This window comes from Vollenhovia emeryi, unplaced genomic scaffold (assembly GCF_000949405.1).
Source record: "Vollenhovia emeryi isolate VEMERY1.0 unplaced genomic scaffold, V.emery_V1.0 DF939154.1, whole genome shotgun sequence".
Taxonomy (NCBI): Eukaryota; Metazoa; Arthropoda; class Insecta; order Hymenoptera; family Formicidae; genus Vollenhovia; species Vollenhovia emeryi.
In genome coordinates, this window is record NW_011967212.1 from 1,717,865 (window position 1) to 1,739,937 (window position 22,073).

Genomic DNA, 22,073 nt, shown 5'->3' on the forward strand with positions numbered 1-22,073 from the left:
GAAACGCGGGCGCCGGAAATGTGGGAACTGGTCGAAACTTTAATTCCATTTCTCGCGCGGTGCACCCGATCACGGACCACGGGGAGGTCACCGATGGGGCTGTAATCGCGTTCGTCCGCGGGGGTAACATCCTGTATCCTGCGGCACACGGTCGCCGTTGCAGGATCAACGACACTACGGATCAGCGAGACACTTTGCCGGCGCCGTAAAGCAAAGACGACGCCCGCGCCCGTCGAAAACGACTCTCGGCGAGCTTTTTCCCCGTGGAACGACGAGTGCGAGCTTCAAGGTGGCTTAGCTGCGGAAATCCGACGGCTGACTGGAGGATTCGCAGACGCGCGCCTTTAATTTAGAAACGCGGAGCGCCCTCGACCTCGCACGCTGCACGCGGCTTATTTGTGCCAGTGGGAATTCGTGTATTGTACGCGTACGTGTGCACCCTGCACGCTTTACAGCTTACGTAGGCTCGAGGCGGAGAGAAGTACCTCCGTTGTCGGATGCAACATTCGCACAGGAGTGTCATCAGTCGCCGTAATGCCACCAACTAATTGACCTCCCCGTGCATCCCCTTTCCCTTCACGAGGGGGAACGGTTCGGAGAACCATCGACCGTTCGCATACCTAGTGTACGATGAAACGCGGTTTTGTGGCTTTCAGGAAGGAAAGCGTTCACCACCAAACCGCTAACGACGGCGACCGAACCGTTATCGCGTCGAAATTAACCTGGCAATTACCATGACCAAATTACCGAACGCTAGCTTTATGTCACTTCACACATTAGCGTGAACGTTAACTTCATCATAATTAGTCATGTAACACTGTAGGTACGGAGATTGTTACAGCGAAAATTGGAGAACTCAGACACATAGTTTAGACAGTTACGTGTATACCGCTTAAAATGATTAGAAAGACGTTTTATAATACACGGACAGAACTCTCTCCTAAAATTTACCCTGAAAATCATCTGATCGTGGCATTTTGAAGAATTTTATGAGACTTTTTGAAATTTTATCATACATTCTACTAGTACAATGTATACTAATCCTTGGGAAGATTTACTTTAAATGAAATTAAAGTTATTAAAAGTAATCTTTCAAATCTAAGAGTTTACTTAAGAAATTTTAGAGTAATTTTCGACACTTAAAGTAATTTTTAGATAGCCAAGCCCGTCGAAGTTCCCGCTAGAGTAAGTTTTAAGTGTACCTTAAATAAAAGTTTCAAGTGTCCAAATTTACCTTTCATATTTCTTATTTTTCTAAAGTAAAATTTTAAAGTTTTCTAAAGTATATTTCTCCAAGGGAAGTACAATCGCTAGTAAAATGTATGGTAAAATTTCAAAAACTCTCACAAAATTCTTCGAAAATGCCTTTTTTATATTTTAATTCTTTCATCAAACTATGCAATTACTCAAATTAATCTGTAATTGTTCTGAAAATATACCGTATACAAGTTATAAGAAATAATATAATAATGAGAAATTTTCTGCGAAGACAGTTAATGTCAATCTCAACGGGAAAGAAACTCTATGAAATTTCAAATGATAAGAGGATTAATCGAATCTGGATTCGCGAGAACTTGGCGATGCACCTAATCGGATCCGCTTGAACGACAATATCGTTTCTCCAGGTGCTACGGGATTGTATAATAAAGATGCATTAAATCATTAATGCTTTGCAACTTCATCCGGAGGTTGCCACCCTCGGGACCGTCTTACATATTTTAGCGCCGGTAATCCGGCATGATTTTCTCCCACGCTTTCTCAAACGTATAAATCCGCGCTACTATTTAGCTACTATTTTCGGACGCATCACGTCAACCACCGAACGGCTTTCCGCCCGTGAAAAGTTCGTAGTGCGTAATAAATCGCACGCTTTATCGCGTTCTAATAAAATCGTCGGGAAAACAGACGCGTTTTGTCGAGCGTGGAATCCCTTCTAAGAGACCTTCTCGAGTGCGCAGTCTTTTCCACAAATTTGAAAAAGAAGAAAAAGTTGGTCGCCAGCGCAACAAAGCGGACGATACAATAAAAATATATTATTGAGTCCCGGTTTCGCCGAACGTCTCTTAGCTTTAATCCTTATAGTTTAAATCGTGTTTATCTCTTTCTGAAGTAAACAGGTGGAAAGAGACAACGAATTGAGCTAAGCTCAAAGTTAAACGACGGGCCTAAATGCGACGAACGCGCAACGCTCGATTCTCGTTTGATCAGAGACGCGAGATTTGTCGTAGCAATCGACTCACCCATGTCGTCAATTATAGGCGCCATTCGTAGCGTAACACCGACCAGGAGCAAGGACATGGCGAGCAGAAGACAAGCGGTCGCGACGATCGTCCAGCGTGCGCGAGGCGGCAGCTCCTCCGGATCGACGAGTTCCTCGTCCGGATGATCGACGGGCTCGATCTTGCGTCGTTTACGTTTGCGCTTTCTTCGTGGTCGGTGATACCTTCCCTGAGACTCGTCCACCTTCTCCGGCCCGCTTAGAGTCTCCTCCTCCTCCAGCTCGTCGGCTACGTTCAACGCCACGTAGTCGTCGTCGTCGTAATGAATTTTTCTGGAAGAAGATGAGAGGATCAGCGAGGATTCTTCTCCGCTCGTATACAAGTTTACTTGGGAAGCGTCGAGTGAGCGACGACTCGCTTTGAAAAGTGCGCATGCAAAAACCGCACGAATAATATACCGAGCTATTGTTTCCGCGACGGCGGCTGTTACCGTTGTTCATCGAATCGTTACTCTCGATCAATACCGTTTGGGAAATGAAACGTGCCAGCACTCCGGCTGCGTCTGACATTTAATTTAAATTGAAAAATAACATTTTTCTTGCGCATCTCGCGCGGACACACGAGAACGGACTTTTTCTCCCGTTGATGAACTTGTCTGATAATAGAAAACAAATGTCGATATGAATTCGCGAATTGTTGAAAAAAACAAAACTCTCGAGAAACGAGAGTTCCAGTTTGTTTTTTAACAAGAGAGATTGTTTAATAGGAATCGACTAACTTTGTCTCTTCTCGGTCTGTCTGACAATGAGATTTCGTATTCAGTTTCTGAATAAGACGTCTCGGGCTATCGATACGCCGTCCTTAATTAAAATCTACATTCATTCACACTTCGTCCGCAATACGAAGAGCGGGGTACATTTCTGATTCCGGCGGCGATTGTAAAGGCTCGAAAAAGGGCGAGCGACGAATGAGTATCGATCATCGTGGTACCTGCATTGTTCGTGAATCTCGAGAAGTTGCTGTTTGCCGCACGCGGGTGGCGGTGACTGAAAGGCCGACGTTCATTGTTATGCACCGGGTACCCACAATCGAGACACAGAATTAGGAATTACTCTGTTTTTGATCGAGAAAAAAGTTGAATGGCGCGAGAGAAAAGAAAGCTTGAAAAAAACAGCCGCGCCTTCGTACGATGCTGAGTTAACTAACCGTCAATGTGCGAAAGTGAGCTACGTCTTCGCGTATACTTCGAAGCTGAAATTGAAATTCGAAGTCAAAACGTTTCGACATATGTTATTAGATATCATAAAAACGTAGGCTGCGAATATAAGTCTCCGTGATATTAAATATGGAAGGTATTGAGCAAAAATGATTAAAAATGCATTGATAAAAATAAAGCCAGCGCGTGATAGAGCTATGTATAGTTTTGCTGACGTATCAAAGGTAATATGGAGCATCGGACGAGGCTGCCTGATGAATTTGCGGTAAAACTCTTCAATTTGCTCCCTACTGCAGCATCGAAGCTCGGTAACGTACTACGGAAAAGCGGGCCAGCAATTCGATATACGTTCACAACAGCCAACGAGAGGCAGACCTCGATATCGAGCTGAACAAAGAACAATCGTTGCACTATCTACGTCACACACACGAAGGCCATCACGCGCTCTCTGAGTATAATTTTAGAAAATGCCGCTGGAATAGGACGGAAAAGTGGAAAAACGATAACCGAGGCGTCGGTGCATTGTGGAGGACTGGATGAAATTCCAAGTAGTGATAACAGCCGACGTGCGGTCGGACAATGGCGATTCAGGCCGATTCGAGCATTGTCGCCGTTTGCATTTTTCGCCGCGTCCGTTCAAGAGAAATTACGAATCTTTCGGGATACGAGACCACGTTTTTCGTTATTCCGCGGCGATAAAGTTAACTCCTGGACATTATAAATATATTATATCCAAAGTTCATCTATTAATAACGCTTATCGGGAGAAACGCGAAAAGCTTATAAATAGAAGCCTCTACCTACGGTGACAGGATATTCAATTAAGAGGAGATATTCGATAAAAAGAGAGAAAGGTAAATTGATATACTAGCGGATTTAATCGTATCGAGAAAGCACCGTATCAAGTAGTAAACGTCGATGTTGAATCAGTCTGGCAGCTATATTCCCGCGCAAAAAAATGTTTCAATTAATATCGCCTCCGCGATATATCGGACAGTTATTTGATAACTGTCAAGATATGTTATCCCACGATCTTGCATATGTACAATATATATATCTCTAGGGCGCTCTTGTCGTCACGTTACATTTAATCGAACAGTATGGACCGCGTACAATTTAATTTAATAATGCAATTAAAAAATTTTTTAAACGTTTCACTTTTGCAGCGATTTATTGCAATTTATATTAATTTCTGGAGCAATGTGTTACAATACCTGATCAATTAAATGTACTTTTATCCGCGATGCGAAAGGTATGTATATACCTTTTGGAATTTATTGATAAAAATTTCAGTACTGAAGCAATCAATACAAAACAGCTATGAGAGGTCTCTTTCCACGATCGTGTCGCGTACTTAAAAGTCGTCGAGTGCTCCGTGTAATTTTAGAAATCGTTTCGCCAAATAAAAAAAAAAGAAAAGGGAAGACGCGCTGGCGCGACGACACCTCTTCGTGATCGCTAATCGCCGCTGGCTATCTCCCCGGTTTCATTACACGCTCCAATGGCGCTCTCGTCCTTTGTCGCCCAGGTGGCTCAGCCGCCAAACCGTATTTGCCGAGAGCGGCATGTGACAGAGGCGCACAACCACGCACCGCGCTGACCCAGTTCCGCCGAGCACGCTGGCTCACCGAAACCGTGTCTTTCTCTCTCTCCTCGTGGTCGGCCGATCGAATATGAAAGAAGGACGAGGAGCCGCGGCAACACTCCCGGCGACCCGGTAAACGAGAGGACGGCGAGCGAGAGCTCGCGGTCACGGAGGAGGCTGCCGCTGCAGAGCTACGCGGCCTTACATGCGGAAACTATGCCAAAGTTGTACACGCGGAGATTCCCTGAGACGCCGCGAATTTCCGCGAGAGAAGCTAAGCCGGTGGAATTTAGAGTCGATTTGTTCCTAGCGAAGGCGTTTTTCTCGCGACGTCCTAATTCTCAGCGTTGAGAAAATACCTCGACAGCGTGACTCGGATGCGAGAAAAATCTTATTCCCTCTACGAAAATCCATTGAAAGCTTATCCTACCGGCACTGGCGCGCGCGCGCGCGCGCGCGTTATCTTCGCGTTCAACTTGTGCTTGAGGTACTCACAATTGAGCTGCGCTTTGAGAAAAGTAGCAGGCACTTCGGTGCAGCCGCGGATATTCGCAGGAGTCGCCGAGGACTTCTTTAGCCCTTTCGAAATTTATTAGCGCCACGTCTTGGTCGCCGTCAATGCCGAGCAGCTCGAAGCGCGAATCGAGGCCGGCGTGAACGTCTTGGACGACGCCTTGAAGAATATTTGGGCTCCTCGAATGCCTGCGCTTCTTTCGAGGGCTTCGAGGACTTTCGGAGGCTCTTCTCCGTCCCCTTCCTGGCAAACAGAGGGAGGACGGTTAGCGACTGCCGCTTAGCCTTCATTGGTGCTTAACGCTGCGAATGTTTTCGTTATTTTTCTGCGCCGACTCTATGTGCTACTATTTTTACTCATTACAATGTATTCATATTCAACTAAACGTAGAGGAAAATCCCGTATTATTAGATTGGATCCTAATATGGGATAGCGGGGTTTCTGTTAAATTAACTATCATCAGTTGATTCTCCACCATGGATTTATTGCTCTCGGAGGGAAATCTGCTTAGTGGAAAATTCATTGTTAGACCGTAGAACCCGCTATCTCACATTAGAAACCCATCTCTTATTCAGACTCGCGCGTGTAGTTGAATAAATCCAATATCTTCGTGTGCAAAGGACTCGCAAGTTTCCGTCAACGTTCAAGTTAAACACTACCAGTGAACATTAAGGCGTTCAAGTTGTTCGGGTTACATGTCTCACGTTGAAACAGTTCGGACTAATTATCGCCAATCGTACTGCGACCTATAACAACTCTCTTACCGTTAGACAACTTGTGTTGAGAATGATCCGTCGCGTTGTTGAGGTAGTCACTTCCGCAGGGCGCGGAGTCGTGACGTCTGCGACGATGGCGGTGGTGCTGATGATGCTGACCCTTCTTATTGTGCTGCTGCTGCTGCTGCTGTTGCTGCTGCTGTTGCTGCTGCTGCTGCTGCTGCGAATGATGATGGTGATGATGGTGGTGGTGATGGTGGTGGTGATGGTTCAATGAGGAGGAGGCCGTCGAGGTCGAGGTCAATCTAGGTCGACGCGGACTGGCGGGCGCGCTGCCGGATCGCCGGCTGAGCGTCGACGACGCCTTCATCGCCTCCACCTTCGTCTCCACCAGGGCGGCGAGGACGGCCTCGAGACGCGCCACCTCCATGCCGCCGCTGCCGCCGTCGTCCGTCGACACCGCCTTGTCGGCGACGTCGGAAGTCGACGGCGTCACCGTCACCGTCATCTCCTCGCCTGCCTTCGCCACCGCCGTCGCCGTCACATCGCCGGCCTCATCGGCGGCGATCGTGGCGATCGCCGCCGCGCTACCGCGATCGGCTGCGTCGCGGGACCGATCGGCCCGCTGCCGAAACGATCACAAGCCCTCCTCCTTCCGTTTCGCCGCGACGGCGCTCCTGTTGTCCGCTGACGACAGCTCCTGCAGGAAGCGCGACAGCATCAAGCCGCGTCGCCGATTGCAGCTGGACCGGAGACAGGGAGGAAACGCGGGAGTGCTGCGACGTTGTTTCCCTACCGGTTCCCTATCGCCGCGACGCCACTTCGCCGACCGCACCGTTCATTAATCTTCCGCGGGATTTCCGGGCGACGCTGCTAACGATCTTCTTCCCCGGTAACGATAGCAGCTACAAGCCGCGTAAAAGCTGGTAATCACCCTTGTTCCAATACGTCCGCATTAGCAGCCAGTGTTCCTCCTACCGTGTGCACACCGTGCGAGGGAGATCTCTCTCTCTCCCCTCGCGTGGCTTCTCCGCCGAGTCGGAAACGAGAGCGGGAGGGACGCCCGCCTCTATTTCTCTCGCGTGCCAAATGATATGCGCAATTTATGTAAATATCTCGATACCTCCGTGCATCTTCCTGACGGTGTCCGACTCAGTTTCGTTTGGTCCACTGACAAGCGAGCGGCGAGAAGGACAAACTATCGATGATTCTTTATTCGTTCCAGTTTCTCCTCATAGCTACCGCGGGTCCAGAGTCGCGTCGATTAAAGATCCCGCGGATACGATCGCACGAGCTCGCCCCGTCAGGAAGGAGTCTGGATTCGTTCTGTTGCCCGGAGCCAATCGATGTTCGGCGAGCCGTTCTCGGCTGCAACGGTCAGCTTCGCAAGGCGAGTCTTAGCCGGATTCGCGCTCCATTATCGGCGATGGCCGTGCATTATCTGATGGCAAATATCAGATGATTCGCCGTGCCCGATGAAACGGATGATTCCCCACGGTGGCCGTAAATTTCTTCCAGCGGCTCCGCCGGCGCTCGCGTTTCCATCATACGCGAGTATCTCTTCCACAAGTGTCCGCTTTACGGGATGATTAATCGGAGCCACTGTTCGCCGGGCAGGTATGCACGCGCGGATGTCGAAAGCACCCGGAGAACCCGCTTGCCGACGCTGTCTCGCGGATCTCTTCTTCGAAATCTCAGTGTCCCTCCGGTGGGTACAGTTTTAGCGCGGCGAAAGACAATCTTCCTCGATCGTCCATCGATTTTCCGCGATCAGCTGCGACACCCTCAGCCCTCCTCGAGAAACTTTAAGTCCTTCGGACTTTAAATCACCCGACACACACGCTTGAGTATCGTTTGGCGATACATCAGCCTCCGGTAGGTACTTTCGCGTGTTTCGCAAACACGAAGTCGCGGTTACCGAGATACCTGGCCGATCGGAACGATCTACGTTGAGACATTGCCGTCGGGCAAAGCCTTGAAGCGGCAACAGTGATGGATCGACCGGCCCCTCTCGAGACGAAATCAGAATCGCGCCGGTGGTCGTTTCTGCTCCGACGATTTCCCACGACCCATTCCGGCTATGCCCACGTACGTAGCTAATGACCCCGTTCCTCTGTACGACGCAATGCGAAGGACGGTCGAAACACGCGGCCCACGTCCGGCTAGAATGCGGGGGATCGCGAGGAAATCATCCCGAGAAACTGGGATTGGAAAATGTCCAATACTGAGATCTCTTATCGGCGAGATTCCAGGGGGTAATCGTTTACTGTTCAATCGGAGTCTTCCAGTTCCGTGAAATAAATTTCGAAAACGTTGGACCCTCCTAAAATATTGGAAATTAAAAATTATTTTACTATGTGTACAGCTACGTCGGAATTACTGAGCGATTCAACTATTATACCCGATAAGTTTTGGATTCTTGAATGCCTTGAATAGTCTCGAACAATACATGAGCACTGAATATTCTCTGCATATTGTTGAAGAGCGTTCCAGGAATGTTTACGAAGGGTCGATAAATAACCAAAATCCGTTTTATCGGCTCATTTGGAAAGATTGTCCTAATATGGATGATTTAGGTTTACTATACGTCATAGGCTTAACAAGATATTGCACACGAGCACAGTAATAAATGATAAATTATTCTTGAAGTTTCTAAATGTAATTTTACAAATTTAAAGAACGTTATCTTTCTAATCTCAGTTTCAACAAACTCGAAGGAGGATGCTTTAGAGAACTCTCTATTCGATTTAAACGTGGCGAGAGAAGGGTGAAATTCCTCTTCTCTTAAAAAGCGGTGAAGGATGGAACGCAAAAATTGCTGCACCGCAACGTTCTAGCAACGATCATAAATCATTCTTAAAGAAGTTCCTAAATATAATTTTATGAATTTAAAGAACGTTATCTTTCTAATCTCAGTTGCAACAAACTCGGAGGAGGATGCTTTAGAGAACACTCTTTTCGATTCAAACGTGGCGAGAGAAGAGTGAAATTGCTCTTCTCTTGGAAAGCGGTGAATGATGGAACGCAAAAATTGTTTTGGCAACGAATATAGTTAACGTAAATAACGAATATATTTAAGTATTCCCGTTCCATACCCTCCCCTCCACCCTGGACACTATTATTCGGTCAAGGTGTATAAATAACGTGAAGAATTATTTAACGCCAGTAATTGATTAACCTTTAATTAGAATTTGCCAGCCAAGCGTCGTCAAGCAATTTTCTACATTGGTTAATCAATTACTGGCGTTAAATAATTCTTCATATAATTTTATAAATTTAAAAAACGTTATCTTTCTAATCTTAATTTTAACAAAATTGGAGGAGGATGCTTTAGAGAATTTGCTTTTCGATTCAAACGTGGTGAGAGAAGAGTGAAATTCCTCTTCTCTTCAAAAGCGGTGAANNNCGATTGAACGCAAAAATTGCTGCACCGCAACGTTTTAGCAACGAATATAAATTATTCTTGAAGAAGTTCCTAAATATCGTTTTGTAAATTTCAAGAACGTTATCTTTCTAATCTCATTTTCAACAAACTCGGAGGAGGATGCTTTAGAGAACTCTCTCTTCGATTCAAACGTGGCGAGAGAAGAGTGAAATTCCTCTCGTCATAAAAAGCGGTGAACGATGGAGCGAGTGAAGTGGCTCGTTGGCAAGCATCATCGCTCTAGCCTCTAACGTCAAAGCGAGTCTGAAGGACTCGGTCGGCTAGCGCAACCGATAGACATCAATAGGCTTTGGCGGCCGATTGACCATAAAGCCACCCCGATACTACGTGAATATGCTGGTCTATGTGGGGACTTTCCCGCGCTTTGAACTATCCAACGATCCCGCGATCTCGTCCGTATCACCAGCGGGATCTGCGAACACGGGAAAACGCGAGGGCAGACCTCGGAGCTTCAAATTGCCCCTTGGCTATCTCCGAGCATCGTCCTAATTTATTCGCCAGGTCCACCGTGACGTAATACCCAATCTGCTCACGTCGCTCCCAATTTTTCCAAGCAATCCTTCTTCCGCGGACCCCGAGCACCTTCCCAAACCAACCGTTTTTGCGATTCCGCCAGGGAAAAAGGGAGAAGTTATCTCGAGGATACACGTGATATTTCGTAAGCGGTAAAAGGCGCCGAAACAAAGCGTACACGAGGGGGTAGTTGAACAAAAAAAGCGACAGGCAGATGATGTATTAGAAAATGAGACATCGCGAAAACAGATGCCGTCGTTTCCTGTCATTCCCGAAATACTTTTTCTTGCCAATCAACTTTCAGAAACCTGTCCGAAGAAAGGATTATGGTTAAAGCGGTGAGATGCGGAATCTCGGATCCCGCGGCGAGGACGTCACGAGTGTGATCGTCAAAATTTTGTTCCTCGTAAAGAAAGAGGTAGACTCTGTTGAAAATGCGAGAGACATATCCGTGACGAATAGAGAAAGGGGACGAGACAAAGAGGCAGAGACTTGAAGCAGAGTGTAACAAATCTCTCGAGCGAGCGCGAGTGCTTGTTGTTACACGCAAACACGGACACTGTTACTCGCCGCCCTAAGACAATACTCGCTCATGTGTATTACTCACTACTCCCGACTCTTCCGTACACATTTACTACTGCGACGCTACATTCTACCCCTATCTCGCGGATGCTGACCAGAGAGGCCCGCGGCTAGCTCCTCTCGTGCGCCTAGTACAAGAGGTCGTGACGCTTCTAGGCACCCCGTGACCCTCGCGCGGCACGGGCGGCGAGGGTTGATCGAGCTATTAGCGTGCCACGCGGGGTGGCTACGTCACGCCGCTGGCTGCACCACGTTGGTGGCTGCCACTGCGATCGGCAGCACCCTCAGCGAGCACGCACGCACGCACACACATACATAGAGACACTCCGTGGCGCGCACCCCCGACGGAGGGATGTCGCGTGCGCGGGTGCTAGCGATCGCCCGAGTACTGGGGTAGCGTCGCGGAACGGACAGGGTTGGCGGCAGGCAGGTAGCCGATCTGGCAGGGATGCGTTCAGCCCTACCCCTTCCTGCCGCCGCCGCCGCCGCCGCCGCTGCCGCTGCCGCCGCCGCCACCACCACCACCAGCACCACCGACGTCGGCGCCGTCGTTGCCGCCGACGGTCGACTCTCTTCTCCCTTCTCTTTCAGCTGGAGCTGGACTCTAAGGGTGCCAACGAACTGAGATGTTTATCCTTTAAAGTCCTCACTGCCTTACTCGCACGCGCTTTTTACCCCGCACGCGAACGCGCGCCAGTTCCAGCGGCTTCGAAATGTAGGTTCGCGTGCTAATTAATCCGATGGTGGGGCATATCGTGTACGCTCCGTAAATTGCGCAGTCTCTTTTTCTCTCCGGATTAGAGATATTCAAAGCCGAACTAAAAAGGACGGCGGCTCTTAAAATATCCAAGAATCAATAGCTTTCGCTGTGTAAAAAGCTCCCGAGTACCGCGAAAACTTTTCAAATATTATACATTTCGATAATGCAAAGAGATTACATGTGCGATTAATAATATTAATTTGACTTCACATAAATTTTATAATTTAGTTAAACTTTAATTCGCAGCGCTTATATTATCAATATATAACGTACTCACTGTCCTGCTATTAGTGAGTAGTTGATGTACCAAATGAAAATTATTGGCCTTTAATTACTCCCGAAATGGCAAACTGCGTGTGTCGGCAAACCGCAAATTACCAGCATTAATTTTAACATACTATCGTACAATTATCGGACGCGAGACTGTCCGCTACACGGGTCTCGCAGAGGAAAAGCCGACTTTGCGGAGGCATCTGGGCCCTGTATTAAACCGGGCTTATCGAGGTATAAATCATTTTATTACTTGCAACGGCACAGTTGCGTTATAAAGATAGATCATGGTACTCGCAATGTACCAGACGAAGAGGAAATTCTACGTTTTAACAACGTCGTAACATGTTACAGCGATTCTTAATATTAATAATCGAGATCGGATAAATCTCGAGTTACAAATCATAACTAGAAAAAAAATGCTGCCAAAGTAACAATCGCGTTAGAAGTAACGTTCGTGCGGGCAACCAGAAATCTCGCTCTACTTTTCTTCATTAGCTCCCCTTTCTTGAACAACGAGGGCGAGTTGCGGCAGTCGTACCCGCACGAACGGCAAGGCGTTCTTTTCGCTAGTTTGATTAGGTCGAGGAAGGCCCCGAGGGCCAACCTTGTCTTTGTTAACACTTGTTCTCGGGACAAATTTCCTTCGCAGATTGCCCGTCGCCATCCGTTCGCCTTGGAAGAGTTCCAATCGGGTTCTCTTCTTCATGCGCGGAATTTCGTCGGTCTCATATTTCGCGGCAGTTCGCCTTCGCATGAATGTGAGGAATCGAAGTCTAGAATCGAAATCTAGTAGCAATAAGCAGTTGAGCTCCACGTACGGCTCCCCTGACACAACTTGGCTTCTGCAGCAAATTTAGCAATCGAATTTATAGCCCGTGACGACCAAGCGTTGAAATAAATTCCATCGATCGACCTGTAGCTTCTCGTGGCTCGGTAAAGGCGCCCCGCCGAAAAAATTCCCTTTTCCCACCCGAAGAAGCCTCTATATATCATCTTCCCGCCCGTGTCCTGGATCGCCCACGCGAGATAAGGCGATTAGCACGTACGCCATTATCTGGAAACGCGGCGAGGAATCTTGGTGGAATCAGAAATGTGTCTGGGACGTTAGCGCAAGAACTGCATACAAAAAGACGAGCGTACGTGCACAGCTTGAAAAATTAGATCCTTTTTTTTAAATACAATTATTCCAGCACATTAACATTATATTGCATCTGTTTTGTAACTTTTGAATTTTTTACCGTCAGTACAATGTATAACTTTTCATGTATTCATTTATCTTCGTAAATTTTCCATCTTGTACTTTTCGAGGGTTTCAACATATTACCTTTGTTGTTGGTCTACAAGAAATATCGTGCGGTACAAGAAAGTACAATAGAGTAGTTAATGTATCTCTCCAGCTATTTTATCGATATAATACACAACTTCCTATTAGCATAAATTCCTATTAGCATTCACTGATGCTTAAAGTATACATTCGCAAGTTTCGCAAGAATAACTTTATCTATTCCGCATGAGCGAATCGACGAAAAGGATACCCTTTCCTACTCGAGAAGATACAAATGATAAACTCGGCTATTGGATTGACGTTACTTAAATTGAAGGCCGTCGTCGGAAATGCGCGGCGAATTCAATCAAGCGAAATGATCGACTTTCAGTCAGGCATAAATTACACTTGTATAAATGTTTAAAAATGGTAGATTATTTCGAACGATTAAGACGATATGAGAAACGTTCAAAATCATCGCCTACGTAATACTAAATTGTAATTATATATCACTCGGGAGAGGGATGAGCCATTAATTATCTCACGGGATTGGCCTCCTTTCGTTCCGGGCGACGAGCTCAAGTTCTTCCGCAGTATCTTCCTACAACAATGTACAAATTTAAACAGCGCACTCTAAGTTCATACACACTCAATCTAATTTGTCATAATTTGCAACAAAAATAACAACCATGTTATCTAGTGTTTAATTTTAGTAATTAATTTTTTAATCTGTCTTTTTCACTTTTTCAACTGGCTCATTTATTACAGCGTAGATTCGAGCGTCGATAATTTTATTTCTTCCTATTTCTTTCTTTTTCTTTTTAGTCCACGGTTTGCCGGGCAGACAGTTCGACCTACGCACAAGCTGAGAGTAGGGCAGGAATCAATTTCCGTCCTTCTTGTAGGGCGTGGTTTTGATGGGTCCTGAGAGCCATCTTATCGCGGGAAAAGTTTCAGTCGCAAATCAGGTTTGGGCAGGATGGAATTCGATATAAGCCGTGATGATAAAGCGGCTCCGCTTATCCCGATCTCTATCATCGCGAATATAAAATTTTATGTCTAGGGTCTAGACCATGGAAACAGCCCGGCAACGGGAGAGCATATGAAATCGGGAGAGACGGTATACGTACCTCTCGAAATGCCGCGCGCCGGGCGAGATAATGATGACGCTCTTTCTCGGGAAAGGTGATCGATACGGGCCCTGGAAATATTAGATCCTCCTTGCCGTCACTTAATTTTAGAAACAACGAAGTCGCTATCACGAACGGTAGCGTCAGCACCGGCAGCTGCAACTGAAAAATTAATAAAGCGTTAAAAGTTTGCGGGACACTGCGAATTAATCGAGCGGAAAGAGAGTTATATACCTTTACAAATATCGATTCTAAGGTGTACTGCAGGAGCGGAGTGTAAATAATCGCCAGGATAGCGGCGACGGCCGTCTGACCGTTCAGTACCAGCAGATTTCCTCCCAGTCCAGCCCCGGTCAGCAGACTGTTGTATCCCCACATGCCGCTGTAAGCTTTGTGTCTGTCCGCTCCGAGCTCCAAGCCTGGCCAGGGAAAATTTATGACGACGATCGTTTATACACTTGACGCTTTTACCTCGAAACAAACGCTCTTGCCTTCAGCCCTCGCGAGAGAACTCACGCCGGTGAGTTCTTGAGCTTAATCACCCCCGTACGCCCCGTTAAACGTACGTTTGTTAATCGAGATCAACGATTCTCTTATCTCGTCTTGTATCTTTTCCTCTCTCTCCCTTTTCCCAGTGAGAACACTAACGTCGAATCGACGTCGACGGGGTCGAAATCGCGTGCCACCCGTCAGTTTTCGAAAATAATTAAGTTTCGCAACTTTATTTTTTAAATTAAACTACTACGTTCAACGTTCTGAATACCTTTAACACCTTAGTGGAGAGAACTGCCAAGTTAACTTATTTAATACAAAATTTAATACAAAAAATTAACTTCCAAAACTTTTAATTATTTTCGAAAACTGACGGTTTCGACCCCATTGACGTCGATTCGACGTTGATTGGACGTCAGTGTTCTCAGTGTAAATATCGAGGGGTAAAAGGCTGAGGGCATTGTGGTGTACAGATTTGCGGCATTACTGGGTATTACTAGGCACTTCTGGGGCATTAGTTTGGGCATTAGGCCTTGCTGGGGCATTATAAAGATAAAATAAGATAAAGTAAGATAATAAGATCAAGTAATGCCCACTGGACATTAGTGCGGCATTGGTGTACAAGATTTTGGTCAGCGGTTTCCCCCTCGGTAGATATTATATAAAATTATTTAAATACCTGCGAAGGTTCCGCAGAGAGCGCCAAAGTACCCAAACGCGGTGGTTATAGGCGAGTATATTAACATTGCCAGGTACATGACGGATCCAAGGATCACGCTGTCGACTCCGAACAGCTGCGACGCGGAGGCAACGCTGCCATGTACAACCTGAAACACGATTTAACTTCGAGCGCAAGCAAATAGATTGATATCTCCATTTATATACGGCATTTCCCTCGAGCAACAGAAGCACGGCTATATTTATTTCCATTTTACTTTTATATACGCTTCGCGTATAACACACAGTTATTTCCGTGCGACCGCGAAAGAGATATTCCGTTTCAACAAACGTCGCCTGATATTGTTGCAATATTCAATAAATTTAAATTCAAGAGCATTTCTGTTTAGTAAAATCGTATCAATAGAACGAAGAACTCAATGTAGCAAAGTGCAAACGATAAAAAATTCAAAAGTTTGTTAAAATGCTTCGTGCAATAAAATTTGCAATTGTAAAAAAGTAATCGCGGATTCGGAGCACGAAACTGCGTAACTAATGAAGCCTCGTGGCACTTGCCGAGACCCCGGAGATGCTAATATATGCGAAGTCAAGAATATAAAGTTCGAAAAAGTGGAACATGAGTAAACTCTACCATTCCCCAGTCGACGTAAACGCCGGTCGCATTCTGCCCGTAGAAACCGGCGCCGTCCGTTGTCGTCGTCTCACTTGTTGCATTGTGCTGAAAACAATGAGAGAGTCTTGCACAATAAGCCGCGCATGATGGAGAAATGCAGCACGGCAGTCACTCGACGAGCCTAGAGAAGGCTCAAACTATTTTACGAAACACGCCTCGCGGAGGAATAATTTATGTTCCGCGGTGCGCATCGAGTTCGGCCGTAAATTTTTGTAACACGAGGTAGAAACTTTCCGCAGCTGGGAAAGAAGCATTTTTGCAAATCTCCCCCCCCCCCCCCCGCCCTCCTGTTTAGACATTAACCCCGCGTGTGGGGCTCGCGAGGTTCGACTTGAAGTACGAACTTTAGATGCAAAAGTTAATTTTTCGCGTTATCGCGAGAACCCAGGCGGCTAGCAGAAATAATGGCGTGCACGCACGGCCATGCAGACGAGTTAATATATTTACATATACGCGAAGGGAGCCACCCAACTGAGCAATATTTTCAAATATTCCACTGTTGTAGCGCTGTTTGCCAACGGGAAACAGTCTGCGAAAAAGAGAAACGCGGAGGGAGCGAGAACTTGCCCAATATTTAACTGAAACAAACAACCGGCGACTAGTTAGGGTGAAATAAATCCGAGCCGAGGTAAGTTATCGTCGACGGAGTTGTTCGTGCTGGAGTTTGATCAATACGGAGAAAAGCCGTGCTCCTACCCACGGAGGATAGCATTCTCCCTCGTGAAGGCACGTCAAATATGTATGGTCTGAATACTGAGGGCGCTTTTCCAAGCGAATTTTATTCCGCGTCGAAGCCTCCGCCCTATTCTCGTCAAATTTACTCTCGTCCGGGACCAACGCTCTAAAATTGTCATTCTATCCCCGTCGCTCATTTCCCGTTGTCTCAAACGACCGTGGTATTCGTCAAATAAAACACCTCTGACGTATTTCACAAAACCCTTCTTTATACCCTCTCGTTAAATTATAATTATATTTGAAAAGATTGCCGTTATTAAACGAGTTTTGTTATTAGCCCTGACTCCTTTGATCAGGACAGTGTCTTTGCCGACAAGTTGCAAAGCTGAAACATCTCGGAACATTTATTTCTCCTATTCCACCTAAGTTTATTAAATTATATTTATTATATCTGTGAGAGAGGGAAGTCCAGGTTCATATCCTCGTATTATTTTTCGTAATAGATTTAAAATTAAAGATTATTGAGACACTAACTTCCTGGCTTGACTCTTGCTCTTTTATTACTTCGTATTTGTGTTTTCACATTAGAGCCTTATGAAGTTTATTAATCGTTTTATTGCGTGTCTTGATCTCGTGTTATTTTTATATTGAAATTCGTGTTGTCTCTATGCAATGACGTATGTTTTGTGGGTTGGGACAAACAGAGTTGGGAAAGTCACTTTATAAAAGTATCTACTTACAGTTACAGTTTCTTCGCTGAAAATATAACTAGTTACAGTTACTCAAGAAGTAACAAATCGTTACTTCGCAGTTACTTTCTTGCGACGGAAATAAAAATATCAAATCTGCAGTTGAATTGTAAGGCGTTTATGCGCAAATGCAAGGCCTAATGCGATCTGTGGAGGTCTAAAAATATATATAAAGTATTAATGTAACTGAGTTAAGTTACAGTTACAGACTGAGAGAAAGTAACCAAGTTAAGTTGGAGTAACCAAAAAAAAAGTAACTGCAGCTGTAACTTCGTTACTTCCCAACCCTGAAAAATATCATATACGTACGTCAAGTGGACTTACCACTTCGAGCGCCAGTTCCGCAGGCTTGGCCAGCATGCCCGCGCCATTCTGCGTCATGAGAGCCCAAATCAACGTGAACTCCACCAAGTTAAATGGCCACGTTGTGCACGGAAATTTATCGCTTCTCAGGGACCGCGAGAGATAAACACTGGAAAACATTAACCAGGAGCTGCTGAAATTCGCCGTCAACGTTACCGCTCAGCCACCGCAGCGCGGATGACGGGTGAACTCCGGCTAACTCCGGTAATCCGGTTTGCCGCATAATCTACCAGTCGCGAATTACTCCAGATATCTTGCGCGAATCTCAAGCCGAGGGACTGTCACGATGCGTTTCGCGCTAGTTTCCACACGTACGGAGCTTCGAGTTGTCTAAACTCATAATGTTATCCGTTAATGCTGAATTCATCAAGTTCTGGCTTAAGGCGTTATTTCCCCACTGTGCAACGGCGCAAAACCGCGCCCTTCTCCCCGACAATGTGGCATAATTATCAACGTCGATTTACATTAATTTGCATGTATATTTCGGCTTAATTAAACGTCATCAAGATGTTATTTATAAATAAATAATTTGTTTATCCGCGGGATTATTTTACGCGTATATCGATATCAGCGTCACACGTTTATCCGCGCGCGTTTATTCCCGGAAACGTATTCGTACCGTTTATCATTTCCGCGTAGCTGTGTTGTACCCGGAGTCTCATTTTATTGTACAATTTACGACAATCCAAGTATTCGCGGTTTATTACCCGCGCCGTGTGTAATATTTTCCAGATATACCGCGCGAGAACGCGAGACAATTGGACGCGTACCTGAGTATCGTAGCCAGGAGCAGGAGTAGGGAGCTGAAGGAATCGAAGCCTCCGTAAATTTGCGGGATCAGATCGTACGACACCGCTCCGACCAGCAGGGGATTGTAGACGCTTAACCCGTTCTCGACGATAGCGTCGGGTTCCCGTATCAGCTGCAAAGGAACGGCGGGAGTTCTTAAGCGTCGCCCTCGAAAGAGCGCGAATTCCGGAAGCCTCCTCGGGTCGCGCGCTGCCGGGCGACTTGCGGTGCCGCATTGCGGCGATTTTTCCCCGTATGCGGCACGCAAACGGTCCATTAAGTCCGAAAGAGATGAAAAAGAGATACAGCGCGCGCTCGTCGCGGTGCACCGTCGCGTATGAATAGCGACGGCGGAGAGCGACGGGTAGCGTCCGTCTCTCGAGCGCAATGCGGCAAAAAGTGTATCGCTATCTTTTCGGCAACAACAGACCGCTTGACACCGCGGCTAATAATTAATAAAACGTACCACGGACAGTAGGAGGCCAAGGCCGGCGGTGGTCGCGGACAACGCCAGTGTACCTGGCGTCACCGCAGCCAAGGTGACTATTATCAGCAGCCCGCTGAGAGGATTGTTCGCAAAAACGATCTGTAACGTTAATTAGAGACAATTGACGTTAATTAAAGGTGTGCCCGGCGGCAGTTTCGGCGTGACGTTACAATACGAAACCCGATCTTGCTGCCGCAGCGAACGTCGCATTCCCTTCAAATTCGCGAAGGACCATCTTCGGCGCAACTTTTCGTCCGAACGTTCCTCAATGATGGTGAATTAATGAAGTGAATTTTAAATACGATATATGATGCAACTTCTTCATTTTTTTACTAATGAGTAAGGACTTTGCTCGTTTCTGCAGGTGTAAAACTATGCACGGACGCTGCGAGGAAGATAACGATCTGTGCAGGAAACAAGGCCAAATCACGAGTAAAACTGGTTTAGTTGAGAAAAACGCGCTTATTATCGAATATTATTCATAATTGCGCAACCAGCTTTGCTCGCGATTTAGCCTCGTGTTTCCTTTCCATGTACTTTTACTAGCGGTTTTATTATCTTATTTATGTAACTATATCTCTTCAATTCTCCCGCAAAGATGGCTACCAATTATGCGACTCGCAATGTCGTGTCGAGTATCGTGTGCAATATGTCAGAGTTGATCACTCACCTGTCCGAATCCACGCAGAAGAGCGTCAAATAATTGCACCGCGTGCCACGCTCGCCGTCTCTTCTGCGCGAAGAAATCCTTCAAAAGCGCAAAGTCGCCTACGAAAGGTACCCATGTTTTATCCTGTCGGAGATTAATTTTATCTCTTAAATACACTTTTCGTGCGCATCTTTCAAAAAACGTAAAATAAAATTCTTTCCGAGGGAAACTTTAATAAAGAAAGTCACGTCGTGACGTTCCTCTTTTTCACCACGAGATTCAAGGTTCTGAGTCGACCATCGAAAGATTTGAATCGCAAAAGGAGACGTCAAAAATGACATACAATTTAAGTGCGTGCAAGTGTTCAAATAACAGGAGCTACTAGTTTATATCAAAAGATAAATAAATTCGCGGTGAAGACAGCAATGTTTCGCGAATACGTTCCGCGTGACGGAAGTCGTATCACTGAGGACATTAATAAGCTATCAGAACAGATGTACGATAATCTAGGTGGCTATTATACGGAACCTCGCGTCGATAATTTCGCACTTGACACTAAAATATAACTTATACAATCGCTCATAAGTGTGTTAAATTTCGAACCACGCTCACCCGTCGTAATTCTGCTATCGGCAGCTCTTTCGCGGACATCGCGTATCGACAAATAATATTAAAATCGTATAGCAAAGTGACGTTCTTGATTACTGCACAGAACACCCCCACCATACACAGTTAACACACTTGTAGCGTAGTTTGTGTACATTTAAGCAGCAATAAAAGCACGTGCTATATCCCCATCGCATTAAAACTGCAAACACTGATAAATGTACAGAAGTAACACAGCCTGCCGATTGTATACGCGCGTCAATCTCTAAATAAACAATTAAACTTGAAATACAAATTCAAAAGCAGATATGTCAACGCCAGTTGAGAAATCAAGAAATGTATAGTTAAGTGTGGAGTCGACTTTACTGGCAAACTCTTTATTCAGAGGTAGTTTTACAACGTTTCGGCCAGTAATACTGGTCCTCTTCAGGTGACGAATTTACATAAATGCCCGCAAATGTCTACAGGGACAAATGAAACTTCGTATAAGCTAATGTGTACGGTTAGCAATTTATTCACTAACTGGTATCATAAACCCACATTCTCTGGGAGATATATTAACTTCTTTTCTAGCCACCCTTTAAAATATAAAATAAATACTATTCTAAATCTGGTAGACCATGCGATCCTCCTGTCTGCACCAAAATTCCATAATTCAAATATCAAACTTGTAAAAAACATCCTACAGAACAATTCCTACCCTCTTCCTCTAATTAACAAACACATCAATAAACGAATAATAACCCTGAGACAAAACAAGGAACCTCTTAATAAAACCAAAGATAAGAACAACCACACTTTCAACAATACAACTGATAACAATAGCAACCAGAAAAAATTCATAATTCTACCGTACATAAAAAAGATTAGTGAATCAATCAGTAATGTCTTACAGGACCTAAACTTTAAAGTTCTATACACCGTCCCAAAAAAGCTAGACACCATCATAAGGAAAGGTAAAGACAAAATTGACTATGGCAAACAAACAGAACTAGTATATGAAATCGACTGCAACCATTGCGACTCAATATACATTGGACAGACAAAGAGACATGTAGAGACACGCATAAAAGAACATAGGAGAGACATTTCGAAACCAAGTTCCTCTCAATCAGTTATCAGCAAACATCGCACTGAATATAATCACGATTTCGATTAGAACAGACCATCAATTTTACATAAAGAACCACACTTCAGAGAGAGATTGCCGAGATGTTCTTCATATAAAAAAACATCTAGACAACACCATCAACTTACAAAGAGACACGGACAATCTCAACTCAATATACGATAGGATCATTAGAATAACTTAATATATCTACACCCCTACCTATATTTATTTACTGGTTTCACCTATGACTTTCGCGCTTCTCTCTTGTCACTTGCTGTCTATATTCTGTGCTCTGACTCCGATGACTAAAAACAATGTACAACGACGATTTTTAATCTTTGACATTATTTCACATCTTTTATCTCGACGAACCTTGTAAGTTTTCTTCGTTTCTTTTTATCTCTACGTTTTTTGGTTTAATTTATTATATATACATGAAGAACTTTTTAACGCTAACCGTACATAAATTGCTAACCATACACATTAGCTTATACGAAATTTCTTTTGTCCCTGTAGACATTTGCGGGTACTTATGTAAATTCGTCACCTGAAGAGGACCAGTATTACTGGCCGAAACGTTGTAAA

The 22,073-nt window shown here is 45.4% G+C and overlaps 2 protein-coding genes across 4 annotated transcripts; both read right to left on the reverse strand.

The window, feature by feature from the left end:
• Window positions 1-2,024: 2,024 nt before the first annotated feature.
• Window positions 2,025-6,757, reverse strand: LOC105565313. Its single transcript, XM_012018398.1, has 4 exons — window positions 6,536-6,757; window positions 6,298-6,436; window positions 5,515-5,776; window positions 2,025-2,551 (listed from the first exon to the last, which is right to left on the reverse strand). The coding sequence occupies exons 1-4, from the start codon at window positions 6,755-6,757 to the stop codon at window positions 2,095-2,097; spliced, it is 1,080 nt and encodes a 359-aa protein (XP_011873788.1). The 3' UTR covers window positions 2,025-2,094.
• A 4,991-nt stretch (window positions 6,758-11,748) lies between these two features.
• Window positions 11,749-20,495, reverse strand: LOC105565291 (urea transporter 1-like). Of its 3 annotated transcripts, XR_001009186.1 has the most exons (11): window positions 20,384-20,495; window positions 19,793-19,915; window positions 19,102-19,221; window positions 18,617-18,768; window positions 17,793-17,955; window positions 16,018-16,104; window positions 15,388-15,535; window positions 14,451-14,635; window positions 14,217-14,378; window positions 13,949-14,117; window positions 11,749-13,687 (listed from the first exon to the last, which is right to left on the reverse strand). XR_001009186.1 is itself a non-coding variant. In XM_012018370.1 (10 exons), the coding sequence occupies exons 1-10, from the start codon at window positions 20,420-20,422 to the stop codon at window positions 13,628-13,630; spliced, it is 1,224 nt and encodes a 407-aa protein (XP_011873760.1). In that variant the 5' UTR covers window positions 20,423-20,495; the 3' UTR covers window positions 11,749-13,627. The 3 variants fall into 3 exon arrangements, 2 of the variants coding, with proteins under 2 accessions (XP_011873760.1, XP_011873759.1); XM_012018370.1 differs by lacking the exon at window positions 13,949-14,117 and having other exon boundaries at window positions 17,808-17,955; XM_012018369.1 differs by lacking the exon at window positions 13,949-14,117.
• Between the last annotated feature and the right edge of the window lie 1,578 nt (window positions 20,496-22,073).

Excerpts from the sequence above, each read along its gene's own strand:
- LOC105565291 (XM_012018369.1), bottom strand. The coding sequence starts at position 20,422 with ATGTCCGCGAAAGAGCTGCCGATAGCAGAATTACGACGG. Across the intron at positions 17,956-18,616 it reads CTCCTGGCTACGATACTCAG|TGTTTATCTCTCGCGGTCCC; the intron begins GTACGCGTCCAA and ends AATGTTTTCCAG. Across the intron at positions 13,688-14,216 it reads GGCGCGCGGCATTTCGAGAG|GAAGATACTGCGGAAGAACT; the intron begins GTACGTATACCG and ends ACATTGTTGTAG.
- LOC105565313 (XM_012018398.1), bottom strand. The coding sequence starts at position 6,757 with ATGACGGTGACGGTGACGCCGTCGACTTCCGACGTCGCCGACAAGGCG. Across the intron at positions 5,777-6,297 it reads TCAACACAAGTTGTCTAACG|GAAGGGGACGGAGAAGAGCC; the intron begins GTAAGAGAGTTG and ends TCTGTTTGCCAG. Across the intron at positions 2,552-5,514 it reads TCTCAAAGCGCAGCTCAATT|AAAAATTCATTACGACGACG; the intron begins GTGAGTACCTCA and ends ATCTTCTTCCAG.